Source organism: Lampetra fluviatilis, chromosome 55, assembly GCF_964198595.1.
Source record: "Lampetra fluviatilis chromosome 55, kcLamFluv1.1, whole genome shotgun sequence".
NCBI lineage: Eukaryota > Metazoa > Chordata > Hyperoartia > Petromyzontiformes > Petromyzontidae > Lampetra > Lampetra fluviatilis.
In genome coordinates this window covers 4,590,921-4,607,735 of record NC_136329.1, presented here as the reverse complement: position 1 = coordinate 4,607,735, position 16,815 = coordinate 4,590,921, and the positions used below count along the sequence as shown (strand labels likewise).

The window sequence follows — 16,815 nt, the reverse complement described above, 5'->3', positions numbered from 1 at the left end:
ACGTGGACCCCTCTAATGGAACATCTGTGCCAGTTAAAACCATTCAGGTTGTTCTACCTGCGATCCATCCTGGGTTTAATCAGGCTGGATTGTGTGAGAAGCTCACAAATCCTTGAAAGATCTGGACACATTCCCACCAGTGAGCTCCTCTGGCAGGCAAGGCTGCGTCGGCTGGGTTACGTAGCCCGCATGCCCAGCTACCGCAGGCCCAAGCAGCTTCTATTTGGATGCATAGAGGGTGATAAACGGGCATGACACGGGCTGGTGGAGAGATGGACTGATGCAAAACGGGAGGATATGGAGCCGAGTAGAATTACAGAAGACTGGTACCAGCAGTGTCAAGATCCGCCTCTATGGAGCAGACTCGTGAAGGACGCTCCGGGGTAGTTGGATGCAGTAATCCTCTAACAACAACCGAGGTCAGCAGAGCAATGCTCACAACAACGGGTGGAGCACCGGGCCGCTAAAACGCTGCAAGTTGACACAATAGGGTGCAAAGCTGATGCATTTGCCGGTCATCTCAGTCAGTCAACCCATAGCACCTACTGGGTCTGTCCCATCACCTCCGGTCAGCGAGCCTTCGACAAGTCACGTGGTCTCATAGTGCACCAGGTCTGGAACAGTCGCCGTGGTGACGTCACCGTCACTTAGTGGCGTTCGGCGGTTATTGCTATTGGTGATGGTGGTGCTGATGGTGGTGATGATGGAAGTTGTCACGTGGTACAAATAACTCCCAAGAGAAAAAGAATTGGGAGGCTATGGTCCACCTGTATAGGGGAAGGGGGTTGTGGAAAAACAGTTTTCTGGGAGGCAGGGAGGAGAGATAAAACTACGTGCACAGAGTCATTACAATTATAAATATGTGCAGTAAGTTGGAATATTGTGTTTGGAACAGGTGGAAAACGAGACTCCATCAATGTGGTGGTCCACGACCCGCGGGTTCGAGCTTCACCCTGGAATCAGGTTGCTTGTGAATGCAGCCCAAAGCGGGTGGAAAACGCCATCTAAGACTTGAAGTGCCATAAGGGTGTTTGAATGTGTTCTAGAACACGTAGGCTTAGGTGTGAGTGTTCTGATGAAGGGGTCCTCCTGTAACACATTTTAAGTGCACCACCGATGTGTGCTCGAGATCCACTACTGCGTGAAAACTGGCAGGGTGTGGCTTGTCTAAACATTAAAGAGAGACCAACCCTATTGAATCGCCTCGATTTATCTCGATAGACTTGAACCAACAATATACACGGAGGTGACCTGGCTAACCAAAAGCATAATAGTGATGCCAATGAAGGTGAGCCTGCAAAATCAAGCAATAGACTAAGTGTGGTGGTGGTGATGGTGGTGGTGGTGATGGTGGTCCACCTTGCAATCGTTGTCCCAAAATGAGGAAGGCATCAGCTGGTAGGGCAGGTGAGTCTTAATCGTGCGAGGAGACGGCATATCATTCAGCACCTCCACTCCTGGAGCCACGCGACCAGGAACATCACAATCACAATCAGCATATTTAAACTAAACTTTTATTTATTTTACCAGATGTAAGGCCCCCACTGAGCTGCGATATAGTGGCTCTTTTAATTTCAAAAGCGACCTGGTCATCACAAATGATAGCTCAACAAAGTGGAGGACTATCATCATCATTATCACGTGGAAATTTATAGCAGCAGTCGAATAACTCTAAACGCGTGATGTTCATTCTAAATGTGGAGGGGTGAAACTGGAGGAAGAAGAATCCGATGAGTTCTAAAGCTCTGTTTCACAGATGTCCACTAAGGGCACGGGTTCAAAACGTTACAAGAACAAACACAATTCACAAACACTACATGAGTGTGATGTTTAAGAAAGATAAACAAATCACTTAAAAATTAAACAAATACAAACTAAGTCTTTTTCATCTTACCGAAAACTCGCGCAGAGACCCATATACAGAGGTCATTCTAAGATAAACCTTTTATTATATTACCAGGAAAGCCCCACTGAGCTGTATATTGTTATTTTTGAAAGCGGCACGGCTATCATTATTGTTAGCTCAACGAAGTGGTTAATATGGGGGAAAAAAACTGCAAATATAGAGCAGGGCATTGTCAGGGTCGGGATCGAACCCACCAGCTCGTGTATACCAGGCGAGGTAGTTAACATCTCCTAACTATCGTGCCGCCCAAGACCACGCATTATCAATAACGACAAATTTATGTGATCTACCCAAAAAGCACCATTATTATGAATCAGCAATTCTCTTTCGTTTGACTGCAATCATTTTCCACGTGGTGATGATGTAGTAGAAGTTTATTTTGAATAAATTGATGAAAATGAGCTGCATAGCTCAGTGGGGCCTTACCCAGTAAAGTAAAAAAAGAGTTTAGTTTTAGTATGGGTCTCTATGATTATGGGTCTCTGTGGGTCTCTATGAGTATGGGTTTCTGTGGGTCTCTATGAGTATGGATCTCTCTGGGTCTCTATGATTATGGGTTTCTGTGGGTCTCTATGATTATGGGTCTCTGTGGGTCTCTATGATTATGGGTCTCTGTGGGTCTCTATGAGTATGGGTTTCTGTGGGTCTCTATGATTATGGGTCTCTGTGGGTCTCTATGATTATGGGTCTCTGTGGGTCTCTATGAGTATGGGTTTCTGTGGGTCTCTATGATTATGGGTCTCTGTGGGTCTCTATGAGTATGGGTTTCTGTGGGTCTCTATGAGTATGGGTTTCTGTGGGTCGCTGTGGGTCTCAGATGAGCATGGGTCTCTCAGTATGGGACTGTGGGTGTCTGAGTGCTTAGCTTTGACAGTGGTTCTTTGCGGATGAGTCTCTGAGCCTATGTGAGTCTATGAGTACGGTTTTCTATGAGTATGGGTCTCTGTGGGTCTCTATGATTATGGGTCTCTGTGGGTATCTATGAGTATGGATCTCTCTGGGTCTCTATGAGTATGGGTCTCTGTGGGTCTCTATGAGTATGGATCTCTCTGGGTCTCTATGAGTATGGGTCTCTGTGGGTCTTTATGAGTATGGGTCTCTGTGGGTATCTATGAGTATGGATCTCTCTGGGTCTCTATGAGTATGGGTCTCTGTGGGTCTCTATGAGTATGGATCTCTCTGGGTCTCTATGAGTATGGGTCTCTGTGGGTCTTTATGAGTATGGGTCTCTGTGGGTCTCTATGAGTATGGATCTCTCTGGGTCTCTATGAGTATGGGTCTCTGTGGGTCTCTATGATTATGGGTCTCTGTGGGTCTCTATGAGTATGGGTTTCTGTGGGTCGCTGTGGGTCTCCATGAGTATGGGTCTCGGAGTATGGGTCTCTATGTATGGGTCTGTGGGTCTGAGTATGTTTTTTTATGAGATTGGGTATATGCGAATGAGTCTTTAGGCCTCTGTGAGTCTCCGAGTATGGGTTTTCTATGAGTAGGGGTCTCTGTGGGTCTCTATGAGTATGGTCTCCGTCGGTCTCTATGAGCATGGGTCTCTGTGGGTCTGTATGAGTACGGGTCTCTGTGGGTCTCTGAGTATGGATCTCTATGAGTATGGGTCTATGCGGATGAGTCTCTGAGCCTCTGTGAGTCTCTGAGTACAGTTTTCTATGAATATGGGTCTCTGTGGGTCTCTATGATTATGGGTCTCTGTGGGTCTCTATGAGTATGGGTCTCTGTGGGTCTCTATGAGTATGGGTCTCTGTGGGCCAGGTCGCAACTGAAAAAGAGATGCGTAGCTCAATTGGGGACTTACACCTGGTAAAAATAAAACATTCAATAGTTGACTTTAGTCCACTGCTGCCATCACCTTTGCGATGCATCACGAAATTTATGCCCGTCCACTCCATGAAGATGATCCTCTCGTACACAGGGCTGCGTTTGCAGAACTCCACGTCCACTCCGCTCTGAATCAGATCCACGATCTCCTGGGTCCACGTGGTGCCTAAGAGAGTTAGAGGGGTGGGGGGAGAGGGGCCAAGATGAAGGTGGTGATGATTACACTGTGTAATACATTTTTTAAAAAAAAGTTCCTGGGTAGTAAGTATTACTTCATAATTGCTTATGCCTTAAAAGTACAGAAAATGGCTATTATTTCCCACAAACTTTGCTTTTGTTACCAGGACAGTGATATTTTGAAATGTACCTATTTTCAATGAGTAAACGGGCAATTTTGTGTCTTTTCGTTCACATGAAGTCAGAAAAAAACAACATATGAATCAAATTTACATGTATTATTACTAAAGTAATACAAAAATTACTACAAAAGATTTAGACACCAAGGTGCACTACCACAGGCGGGACTAGCCACAGCGGACCGAGTTCTCTGTGGGGAGGAACAACATCAAGTGGGAGCCACTGGTGGACCACCGGAAGGTGCTGATGTCACCACTGCACATCAAATTTGGACTTATGAAACAATTTGTCAGAGCTGTAGATAAGGAGTCGGCAGCCTTCAAGTACCTTCAAGACTTCTTCCCTAAACTGTCTGAGGTAAAGGTCAAAGCCAGTGTCTTCATCAGACCACAGATAAAAAAGATCATGGAGTGCAATGAATTCCCCAAGAAGCTCACTAGTAAGAAGAAAGCGGCTTGGAACAGCTTTGTCGCAGTGGTTCGTGGTTTCCTGGGCAATCAAAAAGTAAAAAACTACGTGGAGCTGGTTGAGACTGATTAAGAACTACGGCACAATGGGCTGTAGGATGTCCGTCAAAGTCCATATCCTTGATGCTCATCATTCAAGGAGAACATGGGTACGTACTCAGTCGAGCACTTCCACCAGTATATACTGGACTTTGAACGCCGCTACCTAGGACAGTATAACAAGAACATGCTAGGAGACTATATTTGGGGGCTGATTCGTGAAAGTGATTTACAGTTTAATAATTCATCTCGAAAAACAACTCACTTCTAAATCTTTGTAGTAGTTTTTGTGTTACTTTAGTATAAATGTAATAAAGGACTCGTTCACTGGGTCTGTCTCCGTTGTCCTTTATTTGGGTTCTTTACACTTCAATCTTAATTTTAGAACTTTCGTGACTGCAGGAATTATTATTTGTTTCTTTCGGTTAAGTCACGTCTAAAGATAAAATAATAAATTAAATTAAATAATAGAATACGACGTTTCGATTGCAACACAAGCAATCATCATCAGGTATAATGAAATAGCGACATAAAATCTAACCAGAAAACTATAGACAGACATATTAGCAGACAGATATCACCAAGATACATAGCGAGAGCAACACAGGTAACAGAGAGGGGTGATCGTCTCTGTGTGGTGGCCTTAAATAGACAGAGGGGGGGGCGGAGGCAGAGAGAGGGAGGAGGGTTAGAGAAAAAATTAGCATATCAATGAGTGGTCAACAGACTTTACACTTGTCCCACACGGCCCTCGCTCAGAGCCTCCCCGCTTGGCAGCTCCACAGCTGCCTTCGCTCCCGTAGCCTTTCTCGCTCCTGCAGCTCCGCTGCAGGTCCCCTGTGCAGTCCTCCGGCTGCTCTCACTGCAGCTCCACCGCTGCTCCCCGTTCCTCCGTGCTCGGTCACCGCTGGCCGACGGTGCCGAGTCTTACTCTGCGTGTGTGGCGATCTCACCACTCTCCAACCTCCGCCCTGCGTGGCCTCACTCTGTCTCTATCTCCAACACTCTCCCGTCTCTTCCGGTATCTCTCCCTTAAGACCTCACCCCTCTCTCTCACGTGACCTAAAACATACGAATCACAATTAACACAAGTTAATTGTGATTCGTATGTTTTTTTTTTTCTGACTTTATGTGAACGAAAAGACATACATTTGCCCGTTTTCCCATTGAAAATAGGTAAATTTCTAAATATCAATGTCCTGGTCACAAAAGCAAAGTTTGTGGGGAATAATAGCCATTTTCTATACTTTTTAGGCATAAGCAATTACGAAATAACACTTACTACCCATGAACAAAAATTGTGTTACATAGTTTTATGAATGTGGGAGTCGTGATGTTGATCATGATGGTAGCAGTGATGGTAATGAAGATGGTGGTAATGAAAATGTTGGTCATAATAATTTGGTAGTAGTGCTGTTGATGATGATGAAAGCAATGTTGGTGATGGTGGTGGTTTTGATCATTATGAATGTCGCAGTAGTAGTGATGATGGTGATGACGGTGTTAGCAGTGGTGGTGATTTAAGGTGGTGGTTGTGAGGGTGGGAGTTATGATGATGAATGTGGTAGTCTTGGTGATCAATGAATAGCTCCCTATTGATCAACCATGTTAAGTATGCCGATGATCTGGTGATTGCGGCTTACCAATAGGAGGAGTTGTAGATGCTGCTGTTCGAATTGGAGCGTGCCACTAAGAAGTAGGACCTTACCATCCGCACCAACAAAAGTAATCACCTACCTGGGTATTTTGTGCCAGCAAATACTACACCCCATCAACTTGGCACAGTAAGGGGCACAGGTGGTGCATCGGCCAGTCATCTCAGTCAGCCAACCCACGGCACCTGCTGGGTCTGTCCTGTAACCTCCTGCCAGTGGGCAATCAACACTTCACGTGGCCTTAACGTGCACATAGTCTTGCACAAGCGCCATGGTGACGTCACCTCCACTTCGTGGCGAATGGCGGTTGGTGTTGACGATGGTAGAAGTGGTGATGAAGGTGGTGGTGGTGGTGTTGGTGATGAAGGTGGCGGTGATAATATTGTTGGTTATCATGGTTATGAGTGTCGAAGCAGTGGTGATGATGGTGATAAAGGTGGCAGTGGCGGTGGTGGTTAGGATGATTATATTATAGTTGTGATGATAGTGATGAAGATAATGGTGGTAGCAGTGGTCGTAATGAAGATGGTCATTATGATGAAGGTGGAGGTGGTGATGATGATTATGATGCATGATGCAGGTGTTAGCAATTATAATGAGTACCGTATTAAGACAGTGGTGGTAATTATAATAATGATGATCGTGTTAATTCTGATGATGGTGATGAAGATTATTACGATGGTCATCGCGATTGTGGTGATGATTATGAAGGTGGTGAATATGGTGGCAGCAGGGGTGGTGATGATGATAATGGAGCTGGTGGTGATGCTGATGGTGGTGCTGCTGCTTCTGTTAATACTCACCCGCCTTGGGGTAAGTTGCTATCAGGACATCTCCGGGCCTGGCTTTAAACGACTCCACCAGGCTCCAGTCCCTCGCTATGAAGTCCAGCATGGCGACTCCATGCACCGGCAACAGTTTGGGCCTCTCCATACCAGCAGCTCAGCAAGTAGGATGCTGGGAGAGATGGGATCAGGTGAGGAGGAAGGAAAGCCGTTGGTTGAGTCGTCTGCCCAGTTTATTGATCCCGAGGACTTTGTTGGTAAGCACAGGAGACCTGGGTTCGAGTCAGAGTTTCGTATAAATTGGTGCTCATCAGTGATCTTCTGCAGATCTACACACTGCCAATTGGATACCTTGTGCGACAGACAGTCCTCGACTTACGAATATCCAACTGACGAACACCCGCACATACAAACCAGCTTTCTTCGAAATATATTTTTTACATTAACTTAAAACGCGAACTCGCAGTTTCAATCTCGGCGTGCTTGCCCACACACTTGTGTGTGTTTGTGTGTGGGGGAGCGGCAGTGCATGGCGCTACCAACCCAGGTTACATTTCCGCTCATGGTCAAAATCAATGACGGTCATCTTAACTGGTCCTGGAACCTGCTCCACTAGGTCCACGAAGCAGCAAATTATTACATGGTGTGGTGTGTAAAAACATCGCAACTGGGGAGACATAAGCGGCCGTGCGTGGTACTGGCCACCAACCCCCTCGCGTGCTATTCCCGCATCCATTGGTGCTGCTACTTTCTAGCAGCACTTGGCCAAGCAGTCTGTTAAGGCTACACGGGGGATCTTTAGCTTTGAAGTGTGGGTGATATCGTTTGTTCAAGCTCACAGTAGGGGGCAGCAAATTCTCACCCACTCGGCCACGTGATTCCAAAGAACACAGGATGAGATGTTACTATCCTTTGTGCAAGCACTTCCAAGAGTTCATGAACAGTGAGCCTGGTGAAATTTGGGGAGCGCATCGTCAGTAGTGAACCTTTGGTTCCTAGGGTGTTTCGGCCTTTCATACTATACACCCTCCCCAAAGGCGGCCAGCGACAGGGTGATCAATCCTACGCTTGCATCCCATTCCCAATTAGTCATAGGAGTTTCCTTGTTGTTGATAGCCAACATCCCATGGGACTATGCATGGCAGGGGCGTCCTCCTCCCTAAGTCAAGCATTGTTGACTGCATACCTCCTGGCCCTCTCACTTTGGGGCCCAGCTGGGGTCTTTCTTCTTCATCCAGAGCCACTGACTGCTGCCTTCTGCCGCCTCCGATACAGCTCTGATTGCCGAACGCTGGCTCTGGCCCTTGATTCCCAGGTCTCTAAGCAGTCTGGTTGTAGATGTTGCCACAAAACCTCTGCAGCTCACCTCCACTGGTCGGACTTCTGTGTTCCAGCCATGATGCCGTGCTTCGGCAGCTAGATCGGCATAGCGCAGATGTTTTCGCTCATAAGCCTCATCTACTGAGTCCTCCCAGGGTACTGTGAGCTCAATGATGAAGACCTTCTTGAGCGAACGGGACCAGAGCACCATGTCAGGTCTTAGGGTGGTGGTTTGCGATCTCCGGAAGAAACACAAGTTGCCGGCCAATGTCAGCTAGCATTTTCCAGTCGCGGGCCAAGCGCAGCTGGTCTCGCTCTATTGGTGTAGAGCCGCTCTTCGGTGGTTTAGCCCCTTCGCGGACAAAGGTCGTGAGATAAATCTTTGTTAGCTGGCAGTCCAAACTGTTATTTAGCCAAATAAAAATATTCCTGTTCGGATTACGTATACCTAGGTGTACGTCTTCAGTTTTTCTTCTTGTTCCGCTCCGATGATGCACATGGTACATTCTTCTTCTTGGTTCTTTCGGTAAAGTCACGTAGAATGGAAATAATAAAATAATAAAAATAAAACATTATAAAATCATTCTCACGACGTTTCGGCCACAACGCAAGCAGCCGTCCTCAGGTGAAGAACAGGTCTGTCGAGAAGACAGCGTCTGAATGGTACATTCTGTTGACGCTACGTGTGTACCACATACGGAACGGGAAACAAAGCTCAAATTAAATAACTATCGGTACCTAGGCTCCCACTGCCATGCTTATTTGGCAGAGTTTTTTGCGTCAACTATCGGAGAGTGGCGTGGTGAATAAAGACGTCTTCATGAAAAACAACGGCGCAGCTTTAACTACGCCTCTCTGTAAATAAAGTAAATGCTGAGCCATCCACGTGTGTTCCGAGTTTCGGCGGTGAATGGGACCCCATCATAGACTCGCACAGAGACCCATAGACTCATCACACAGAGACCCATAGACTCATCACACAGAGACCCATAGACTCACACAGAGACCCATAGACTCATCACATAGAGACCCGTAGACTCACATAGTTACCGTAGATTCATCACACAGAGACCCGTAGACTCACATAGATACCGTAGACTCATCACACAGAGACCCGTAGACTCATCACACAGAGACCCATAGACTGATCACACAGAGACCCATAGACTCATCACACAGAGACCCATAGACTCATCACACAGAGACCCATAGACTCACATAGAGACCCATAGACTCATCCCACAGAGACCCGTAGACTCACATAGAGACCCATAGACTCATCACACAGAGACCCATAGACTCATCACACAGAGACCCATAGACTCGCACATAAACCCATAGGCTCATCCCACAGAGACCCATAGACTCACATAGAGACCCATAGACTCATCACACAGAGACCCATAGACTCACATAGAGACCCATAGATTCATCACACAGATGCTCGTAGATTCTCACAGTGACCCATAGACTCACACAGACACCCATAGTTTGTTGTACTACCCCCTTACCTCCAATTAGTATTGTTGGCTACGTACAGTGTGAAAGAAGTTCAACATAAAGATCATATAGACTCGGACAGAGAACCATAGACTCACACAGAGACCCATAGACTCACATAGATACCGTATACTCATCACACAGAGACCCGTAGACTCATCACACAGAGACCCATAGACTCACATAGAGACCCATAGACTCATCACACAGAGACCCGTAGACTCATCACACAGAGACCCGTAGACTCACATAGCGACCCATAGTTTCTCATCCTTCCACAACACCTCCGATGAGCACGGTAGGCCCAAGACCAGTGAAAATAATCGTCACTGGTGTTGGTGACCGTGAGTGGGAATTGAACTCGGGTCGCCGGGTTCGTAGAGCAGTGTGCACTCTAATGCGTGCCCACTAGTCACTCTTGACACACTCACGCACATTCCACGCGTTTATTTTGAACTTCTTCCGCACCATACATAGCCAACCGTGCTTATAATAAAAGGTGCGGGTGAAACACAACCAACTGTGAGTCTCTATGTGAGTCTGTGGGTGTCTGTGGGATCTCTGTGTGAATCTGTGGGTCTCTGTGTGAGTTTGTGGTTCTCTATGTGAGTCTGCGGGGTCTCTGCGTGAGTCTGTGGGTCTCTGTGTAAGTCTGTGGGGTCTCTGTGTGAGTCTGTGGGTCTCTGTGTGAGTCTGTGGGTCTCTGCGTGATTCTGTGGGTCTCTGCGTGAATCTGTGGGTCTCCGTGTAAGTCTGTGGGGTCTCTGTGTGAGTTTGTGGTTCTCTATGTGAGTCTGTGGGTCTCTGTTAGTTTGCGGTTTTCTGTGTGAGTACAGGTCTCTGTGTGAGTCTATATATGCATTAATGTTGAACTTCTTTAGCACCGTACATAGCAAACCGTGTCACTCACCTGATACAGCCACTCGAACAAATACACTCACACTGACACACAAAGAGAAGTTCTTTCGCTGTATGTCAAGTAAGTGACCCGTTCTGCTCAACACACCTCGGCGTGGTTGAACCTAGATGCAGATAAATAGCTGGGCGTGGATGAACACCAGACCACAGATGAACACCTGACACGCATTAACAACCTAAATACGCATGAACCACTTTAACGCGGATGAACACCTCACACAGATGAACACCGGACACGAATGATGAATTGACACGGAAGAACAACCTGAACGCGGTTGAACAAACGGACGCTGGTGAACGCCCCGACACGGATGAACATCTGAACAAGAATGAACCCACCTTGACGCAGACGACGAACCAACCCCGACACTTGAAATCCCACAGCCTCCGCCTTGCTTCTCAACGGTGGCGCGATGCGATGCCAAACTCCCCCCCACCGACGCCGGCAAACTGAGAGCCCAGAGCGGATGGGGACCTCGCCGACGCGACTCAGGCCACGGTGCCTCACAGCTCAGGGGTTGGGTGAGGCTGTGGGTGAACTCCCGTTTGCGTTGCTGTTTAAGAATCAGAGTGGGCGGTGCATGGGGTGGCGGTGGGGGGTGGAGCTGTGGTTTCGCAGGGTTTGTAGCGCAGTGCAGAGTCCACTGACCCACTCTGACCCACTCACACACAAAGGCAAAGATCCCCCGTATAGCCTGTAACAGGCCGTTGGGATAAGTGCTGTTAGCGAGGAGCACCTCAACTGACACACAAAAGCAAAGATCCTCATATAGCCTACAATAGACAGTTGTGGCAAGTGATGTTAGTAACGAGAAGCAGCACCTATGAAGGTCAGTACTGTGGCACACGAGGGGGTGGGTGGTCAGCAACCACGCCCGGCCACCTTTGTCTCACCAGTGGTGATGTTTACTACACAACGTGCCAGGTACTCATTTGAGGCTGAGTATATCTACGGGTTGAGGCATAGGACCGGTTAGTGATAATTGTCACTGGTGTTAGTGGCCGTGAGCAGGAATCAAACTCGGGTTGTAGCCGGATTCCTAGCGCAGTGTAGTGCTAACCGCTGCACCACCGTTCCTCTTTTATCCACTTTTCGCCACTACCATCACGTGACCTGCTATTCAGAGACTCAACTGGGATGAACCCATTCGCATTGCCTTGGGTATAGAGGTTGGGGGAGGGAATTATGGATTTTAACAAACGTACTTTGAACCCATGACCTCAGCACTCTGACTTACACAGTGGGTACCACGGTGGTTAGGAGATGTCAACTACCTCGCCTGGTATACAGGAGGTCGTGTGTCCGATAACAATCCTAACACAACGGTGGCTAGGAGATGTTAAATACCTCATCTGGTATACAGGAGGTCCTGAGTTCGATCCCCATCCTGTAGACGCCTGCTGAATATTTGGAGTTTGCGTGTCTCTGTATCTCTTTCCACGTGGTCGCGTTGATTTTTTTTCTGGTCCTGCGTTTTTTCTTCCCACATTCAGAATGAACATCGCGGTGTTTAGAGGATTTGGCTGCTTTAAAATTCCACGTGATGATGATGATGATAAGCCAACGTCGTTGAGCTATCATCTGTGATCGCCAAGTAGCTTCTGAAGTTAACAGTGAACTCCCGTTTTATTGCTTTAAAAGAATCACAGTGGGTTGGGGAGCTCTGTAAAAGGTAGGGAGGGTTGAAGTGCCTGTGTGTGTGTGTGTATGTGTGTAAGTGTGCATGTGTATGTATTTGTGTGTATGTGTGTAAATATGCATGTGAAGTATTGGAAAATGACGGCAGGAAACTCCTTGACGGGAACACACTTCTTTTATTAAATCTTGACTTGTAACAATACAACGCGTGGCCTCTCTTCTTCACAATGCGCTTCTCTTGACTCTGGATTCTGTGCTGCTGGCTCTCTGTGCCTCGTGTAGACTCCGCGCCTCGGCTACACTCCTCTCTCGCCTCGTGTAGACTCTGCGCCTCTGCTACACTCTCCACTCGCCTCGTGTAGACTTTGCATCTCTCTCTCTGGCTACACCGTATGCATACTCGGCTCGTGTAGACCTTCCTCTCTCTCTGGCTACACCGTATGCATACTCGGCTCGTGTAGACCGTTCTCTCTCGCTGGCTACACACTATACATTACTCAGCTCGTGTAGACCGTTCTCTCTCGCTGGCTACACACTATACATTACTCAGCTCGTGTAGACCGTTCTCTCTCGCTGGCTACACACTATACATTACTCAGCTCGTGTAGACCGTTCTCTCTCGCTGGCTACACACTATACATTACTCAGCTCGTGTAGACCGTTCTCTCTCGCTGGCTACACACTTATACCTTACTCTCCTCTACTCTCCATTACTCTCCATTACTCTCCTCTCCGGGCTCTATCTCTGCACCTTCGTCTTCATTCTTAGATGGTTCCACTTCTGCCCCTGCTCCTCTGTGCATCACCTTATATACCCCTTCTTCCCGGTAGACGGAGCGGATGCGGACCTCAACGTCGGCACCGCTCCTCAGTTACCCAATCCCCACGCGCTATCCTTACGATCCGGTTCCGCTCAGCGCGTGTTTCCACTCCCCGACCAATCACACCGCGCTGCTACCCGATCACTCCCTCTGGGCGCGTCACCGGCACACAGCCAATCAGCAGCACTACCCCCACCCGCGCACTGACGCCTGCTCCTCCCCGTCAGCGCGCGTCACCACACACACACCCGTACATACGCGCTGGCACACGACATATACACCCAGCGCGTATCACCACTACATCACCCCCTCCCACATAGCTCGCAGCCGGCCCGGCTGCTAACAACAACCAACCGCGACGATAAAACGACAACCAACAAAAAAAAAACCCCGTAACCCCCCGAGTGTGCCCCGTAACATAACACAACAACAACAACAACAAGAATAACTATGTACAGATTGACAATGAACCCGAAAAGTCAACAATAACACGATACGAGCAAATTCGAAACGAACGCGCCCCACGTCCCTGCGACTACACGCAGTGACGAGGCGCTCCAACTGCCCCGACTCCTCACGAGGCAGGTCATGCAAAGTAGCACGACCTGGCGCGAGTCCGTCTGGCTGGTCCATCGTATGGGGCGGGACACTGACGACCGTCCGGCGGTTCCGGCTGCTCCAGACGGCGCGGAACGGGCCTGAAAGGGCCGGCCCCGCCGCGGAGATCCGGCCGCCGGTGATCGGCAGCTGTCAGTTCCGAGACACCTGGGAGCAGATCAGGCGAAAATACGTGTGGATCAGGCAGAGACATTTCCCCCTCTGGGTCGCCGGTCACGTCACACGCCCGGCCATCACGACACAAGGGGAGGCCATATGGAGGCGAGAACGGTTTCAGTCGGGAGGGGTGAACGTACCAACGGCGCTTTCCCCACTTTATCTGAACGCACTGGGGCCGTGCAACGCGCACGACCTCCACGGGTCCCCTCCACGGTCTCAACAATTTAGGCGACGTAGCCAAGGGTGCCTGAGGGCAATGCAGCCAGGCCCTGTCACCTGGTTTCCATTCGTGCATGGCCACCTTCCGTGCCCGCAACCGTTCATTAGCAATTTGGCGAGCCCGCGAATTAAGCCGCGCGGCCTCCCTCGCCTCTGTCAGCTTGTGAATATTAAACTTAATATGTTCTGCCAAATTAGAATTAGTTCGTGGAGCGGACAGGCCAAGTTGCGTTTCTATTGGCGGGTCAGCTTCCCGACCGTACATCAAATAGAATGGGGAAAACCCCGTAGCTGCATGGGGGGCCATTCTATACGCGGCAAGGACTCCCGGGACCTGCAGGTCCCAATCTACATGTGCCTCGCACACCTGCTGGCACAGCATGGAAGTCAAAGTTTTGTGGAGTCTCTCCACCATCCCGTCAGTCTGCGGGTGGTACGGGGAGGTACGCACCTTCTTGGTACCCAACAGATCGCACACCTCTTGCAACAATTTACTCGAAAATTTTTTACCTTGGTCGGTCAGCAGGCGTTCGGGAGCCCCCTTGTCCAGGACATAGCCCTGGACGAAGGCATCCGTCACAGCCGCTGCCGACTGGTTAGCGAGAGGCCACGCCATAGGCCATCGGGTAAAGTATTCGACCCCCACTAACAAATATTTATTCCCTCTCGGCGTGACTGGGAAGGGCCCCAAAATATCGAGTGCAACGAGCTCGTTGGTACGCGAGACCTGAACAGATTGCAGCGGTGGATTAGCTGCCACGGCCGGTGGTTTACGCCTGGCGCACTCAACGCACCCCTTCAGAATATGCACCACATCACTTCCCATTCCCGGCCAGTAATAGTCACGCTGAAGCAGGGCAAGCGTCTTGTTAACTCCCAAGTGCAAGAGGCGTTCGTGTGCCGCCAAGACAACCCTCCCCCTCACAGCGGAAGGCACCACGAGTGCGTTCCGCCGGGACAAACTGTCCCATTTCAATAACACGCCCTGCTCAAGTACATAGGAGCCGGTACGCTCCTGGTCCCCCTCGGGACCCCCAACCTTGCGGCGCAATGCTAGCAGCGAGCTGTCCGCCATCTGGAGGCGGCCCCATTCGCTGAGCGACAGCGAGAGCAGCGAGTCCCGACCCTGAGAGGCAGTGGAATCATCCCCGATCGGTGCGCCCGCTGTCGCAGCCAGTGCCCCCATCTCCCCCGCAAGCGTCGGTTTACAGCGCGCCGATCCCGACAAACACGCGCATTCATCACAAGGCAACAACCCCGACAAGCAATCGGCATTCGTGTGTCGCAACCCCTTACGGTACGTAGTCGTAAACTGATAGTCCTGGAGGACTTCCAACCAACGCGACAACTGGCCCGAGGGCTGGGCGACCCTCAATGAATACTGTAGCGCCGCGTGGTCCGTTCGGACTGTAAAGTGACGACCATAAAGATATGGCCTAAACTGCTGCACAAAAAAAACAATGGCAAGCAGCTCGCGACGGGTGACACAGTAGCGCTGCTCCGCCGGAGACAACACCCTACTACCGTAGGCGACAACTCTTTCGACACCCCCAACGACTTGGGATAGCACCCCCCCAATGCCCGTGTTGCTAGCATCCGTGTCCAGCAAAAAGGGACTGGCAAAATCGGGATAACACAAGGGTGGGGCACCCACCAAGGCGTCCCGGAGGGAGCGAAACGCGGCCTCCTCCTCCGGTCCCCATTTGAACTTCACTCCCTTCGCCGTTAGAGCGTGCAAGGGTTTTGCAATAGTGGCGAAGTGCTCAACGAACCGCCGATAATAAGAAGCAAACCCGATGAAACTACGCACGTCGGAAACGGACGTAGGTGTCGGCCACGAACCGACACAATCCGTCTTCGCGGGATCGGTGGAGATCCCCGAAGAATCGACAATGTGACCCAAGTATCTAACGGACCTACGAAGGAGGTGACATTTGGCCGGTTTAAATTTCAACTTAGCCGATCGCATTCGCAAGAACACCCCTCTCAATCGCCGGAGGTGTTCCTCAAACGTTTTACTGAAAACAATGACATCGTCCATATAAATCAAGCATGTATCCCACTGCAAGCCCGACAAAACCAGCTCCATAAGTCGCTGAAACGTCGCTGGAGAGGAGTGAAGTCCCATGGGTAACCGGTTAAACTGGAACAGCCCCCCTGGAGTCCGAAATGCTGTCTTAGGTTTCGACTCTTCGTCGAGCGGCAACTGCCAAAACCCCGATAACAAATCAAGAGTCGAAAAATATCGCGCACCAGACAATGCATCGAGGGACTCATCCATCCTGGGGAGCGGATACGCGTCAGCCACAGAGATCTTATTCAGGCGACGGAAATCAACGCAGAATCGCAGGGACCCGTCCTGCTTCTTAACCAGCACAATAGGCGCTCCCCACGGGCTAGAGGAGGGCGAAATAATATCGGCTTCTAGCATATCGTTAACAGCCGACTGAACATGTTCCTTCTCCACGGGACTCAGTCGGAAGGGATTTAGCCTGACCGGCGCCGCATCGCCCGTTTCAATGTGATGGTGCAACAAATCCGTGCACCCAATGTCATACTTATGTTTACTGAATACATCAGAG

The 16,815-nt window shown here is 49.4% G+C and overlaps 1 protein-coding gene across 1 annotated transcript in view; it reads right to left on the bottom strand.

The window, feature by feature from the left end:
* LOC144949942 (sulfotransferase 1 family member D1-like) overlaps positions 1-11,292 on the bottom strand; it is a 38,578-nt gene extending 27,286 nt beyond the window's left edge. Inside the window, exons 1-4 of the mRNA XM_078879933.1 lie at positions 11,117-11,292; positions 7,058-7,211; positions 3,768-3,902; positions 1,360-1,457 (exon numbers count right to left, since the gene is read on the bottom strand). Coding sequence (XP_078736059.1) covers positions 1,360-1,457; positions 3,768-3,902; positions 7,058-7,187 — 363 coding nt within the window. The 5' untranslated portion in view covers positions 7,188-7,211; positions 11,117-11,292. The remainder of the gene's footprint in view (positions 1-1,359; positions 1,458-3,767; positions 3,903-7,057; positions 7,212-11,116) is intronic.
* Between the last annotated feature and the right edge of the window lie 5,523 nt (positions 11,293-16,815).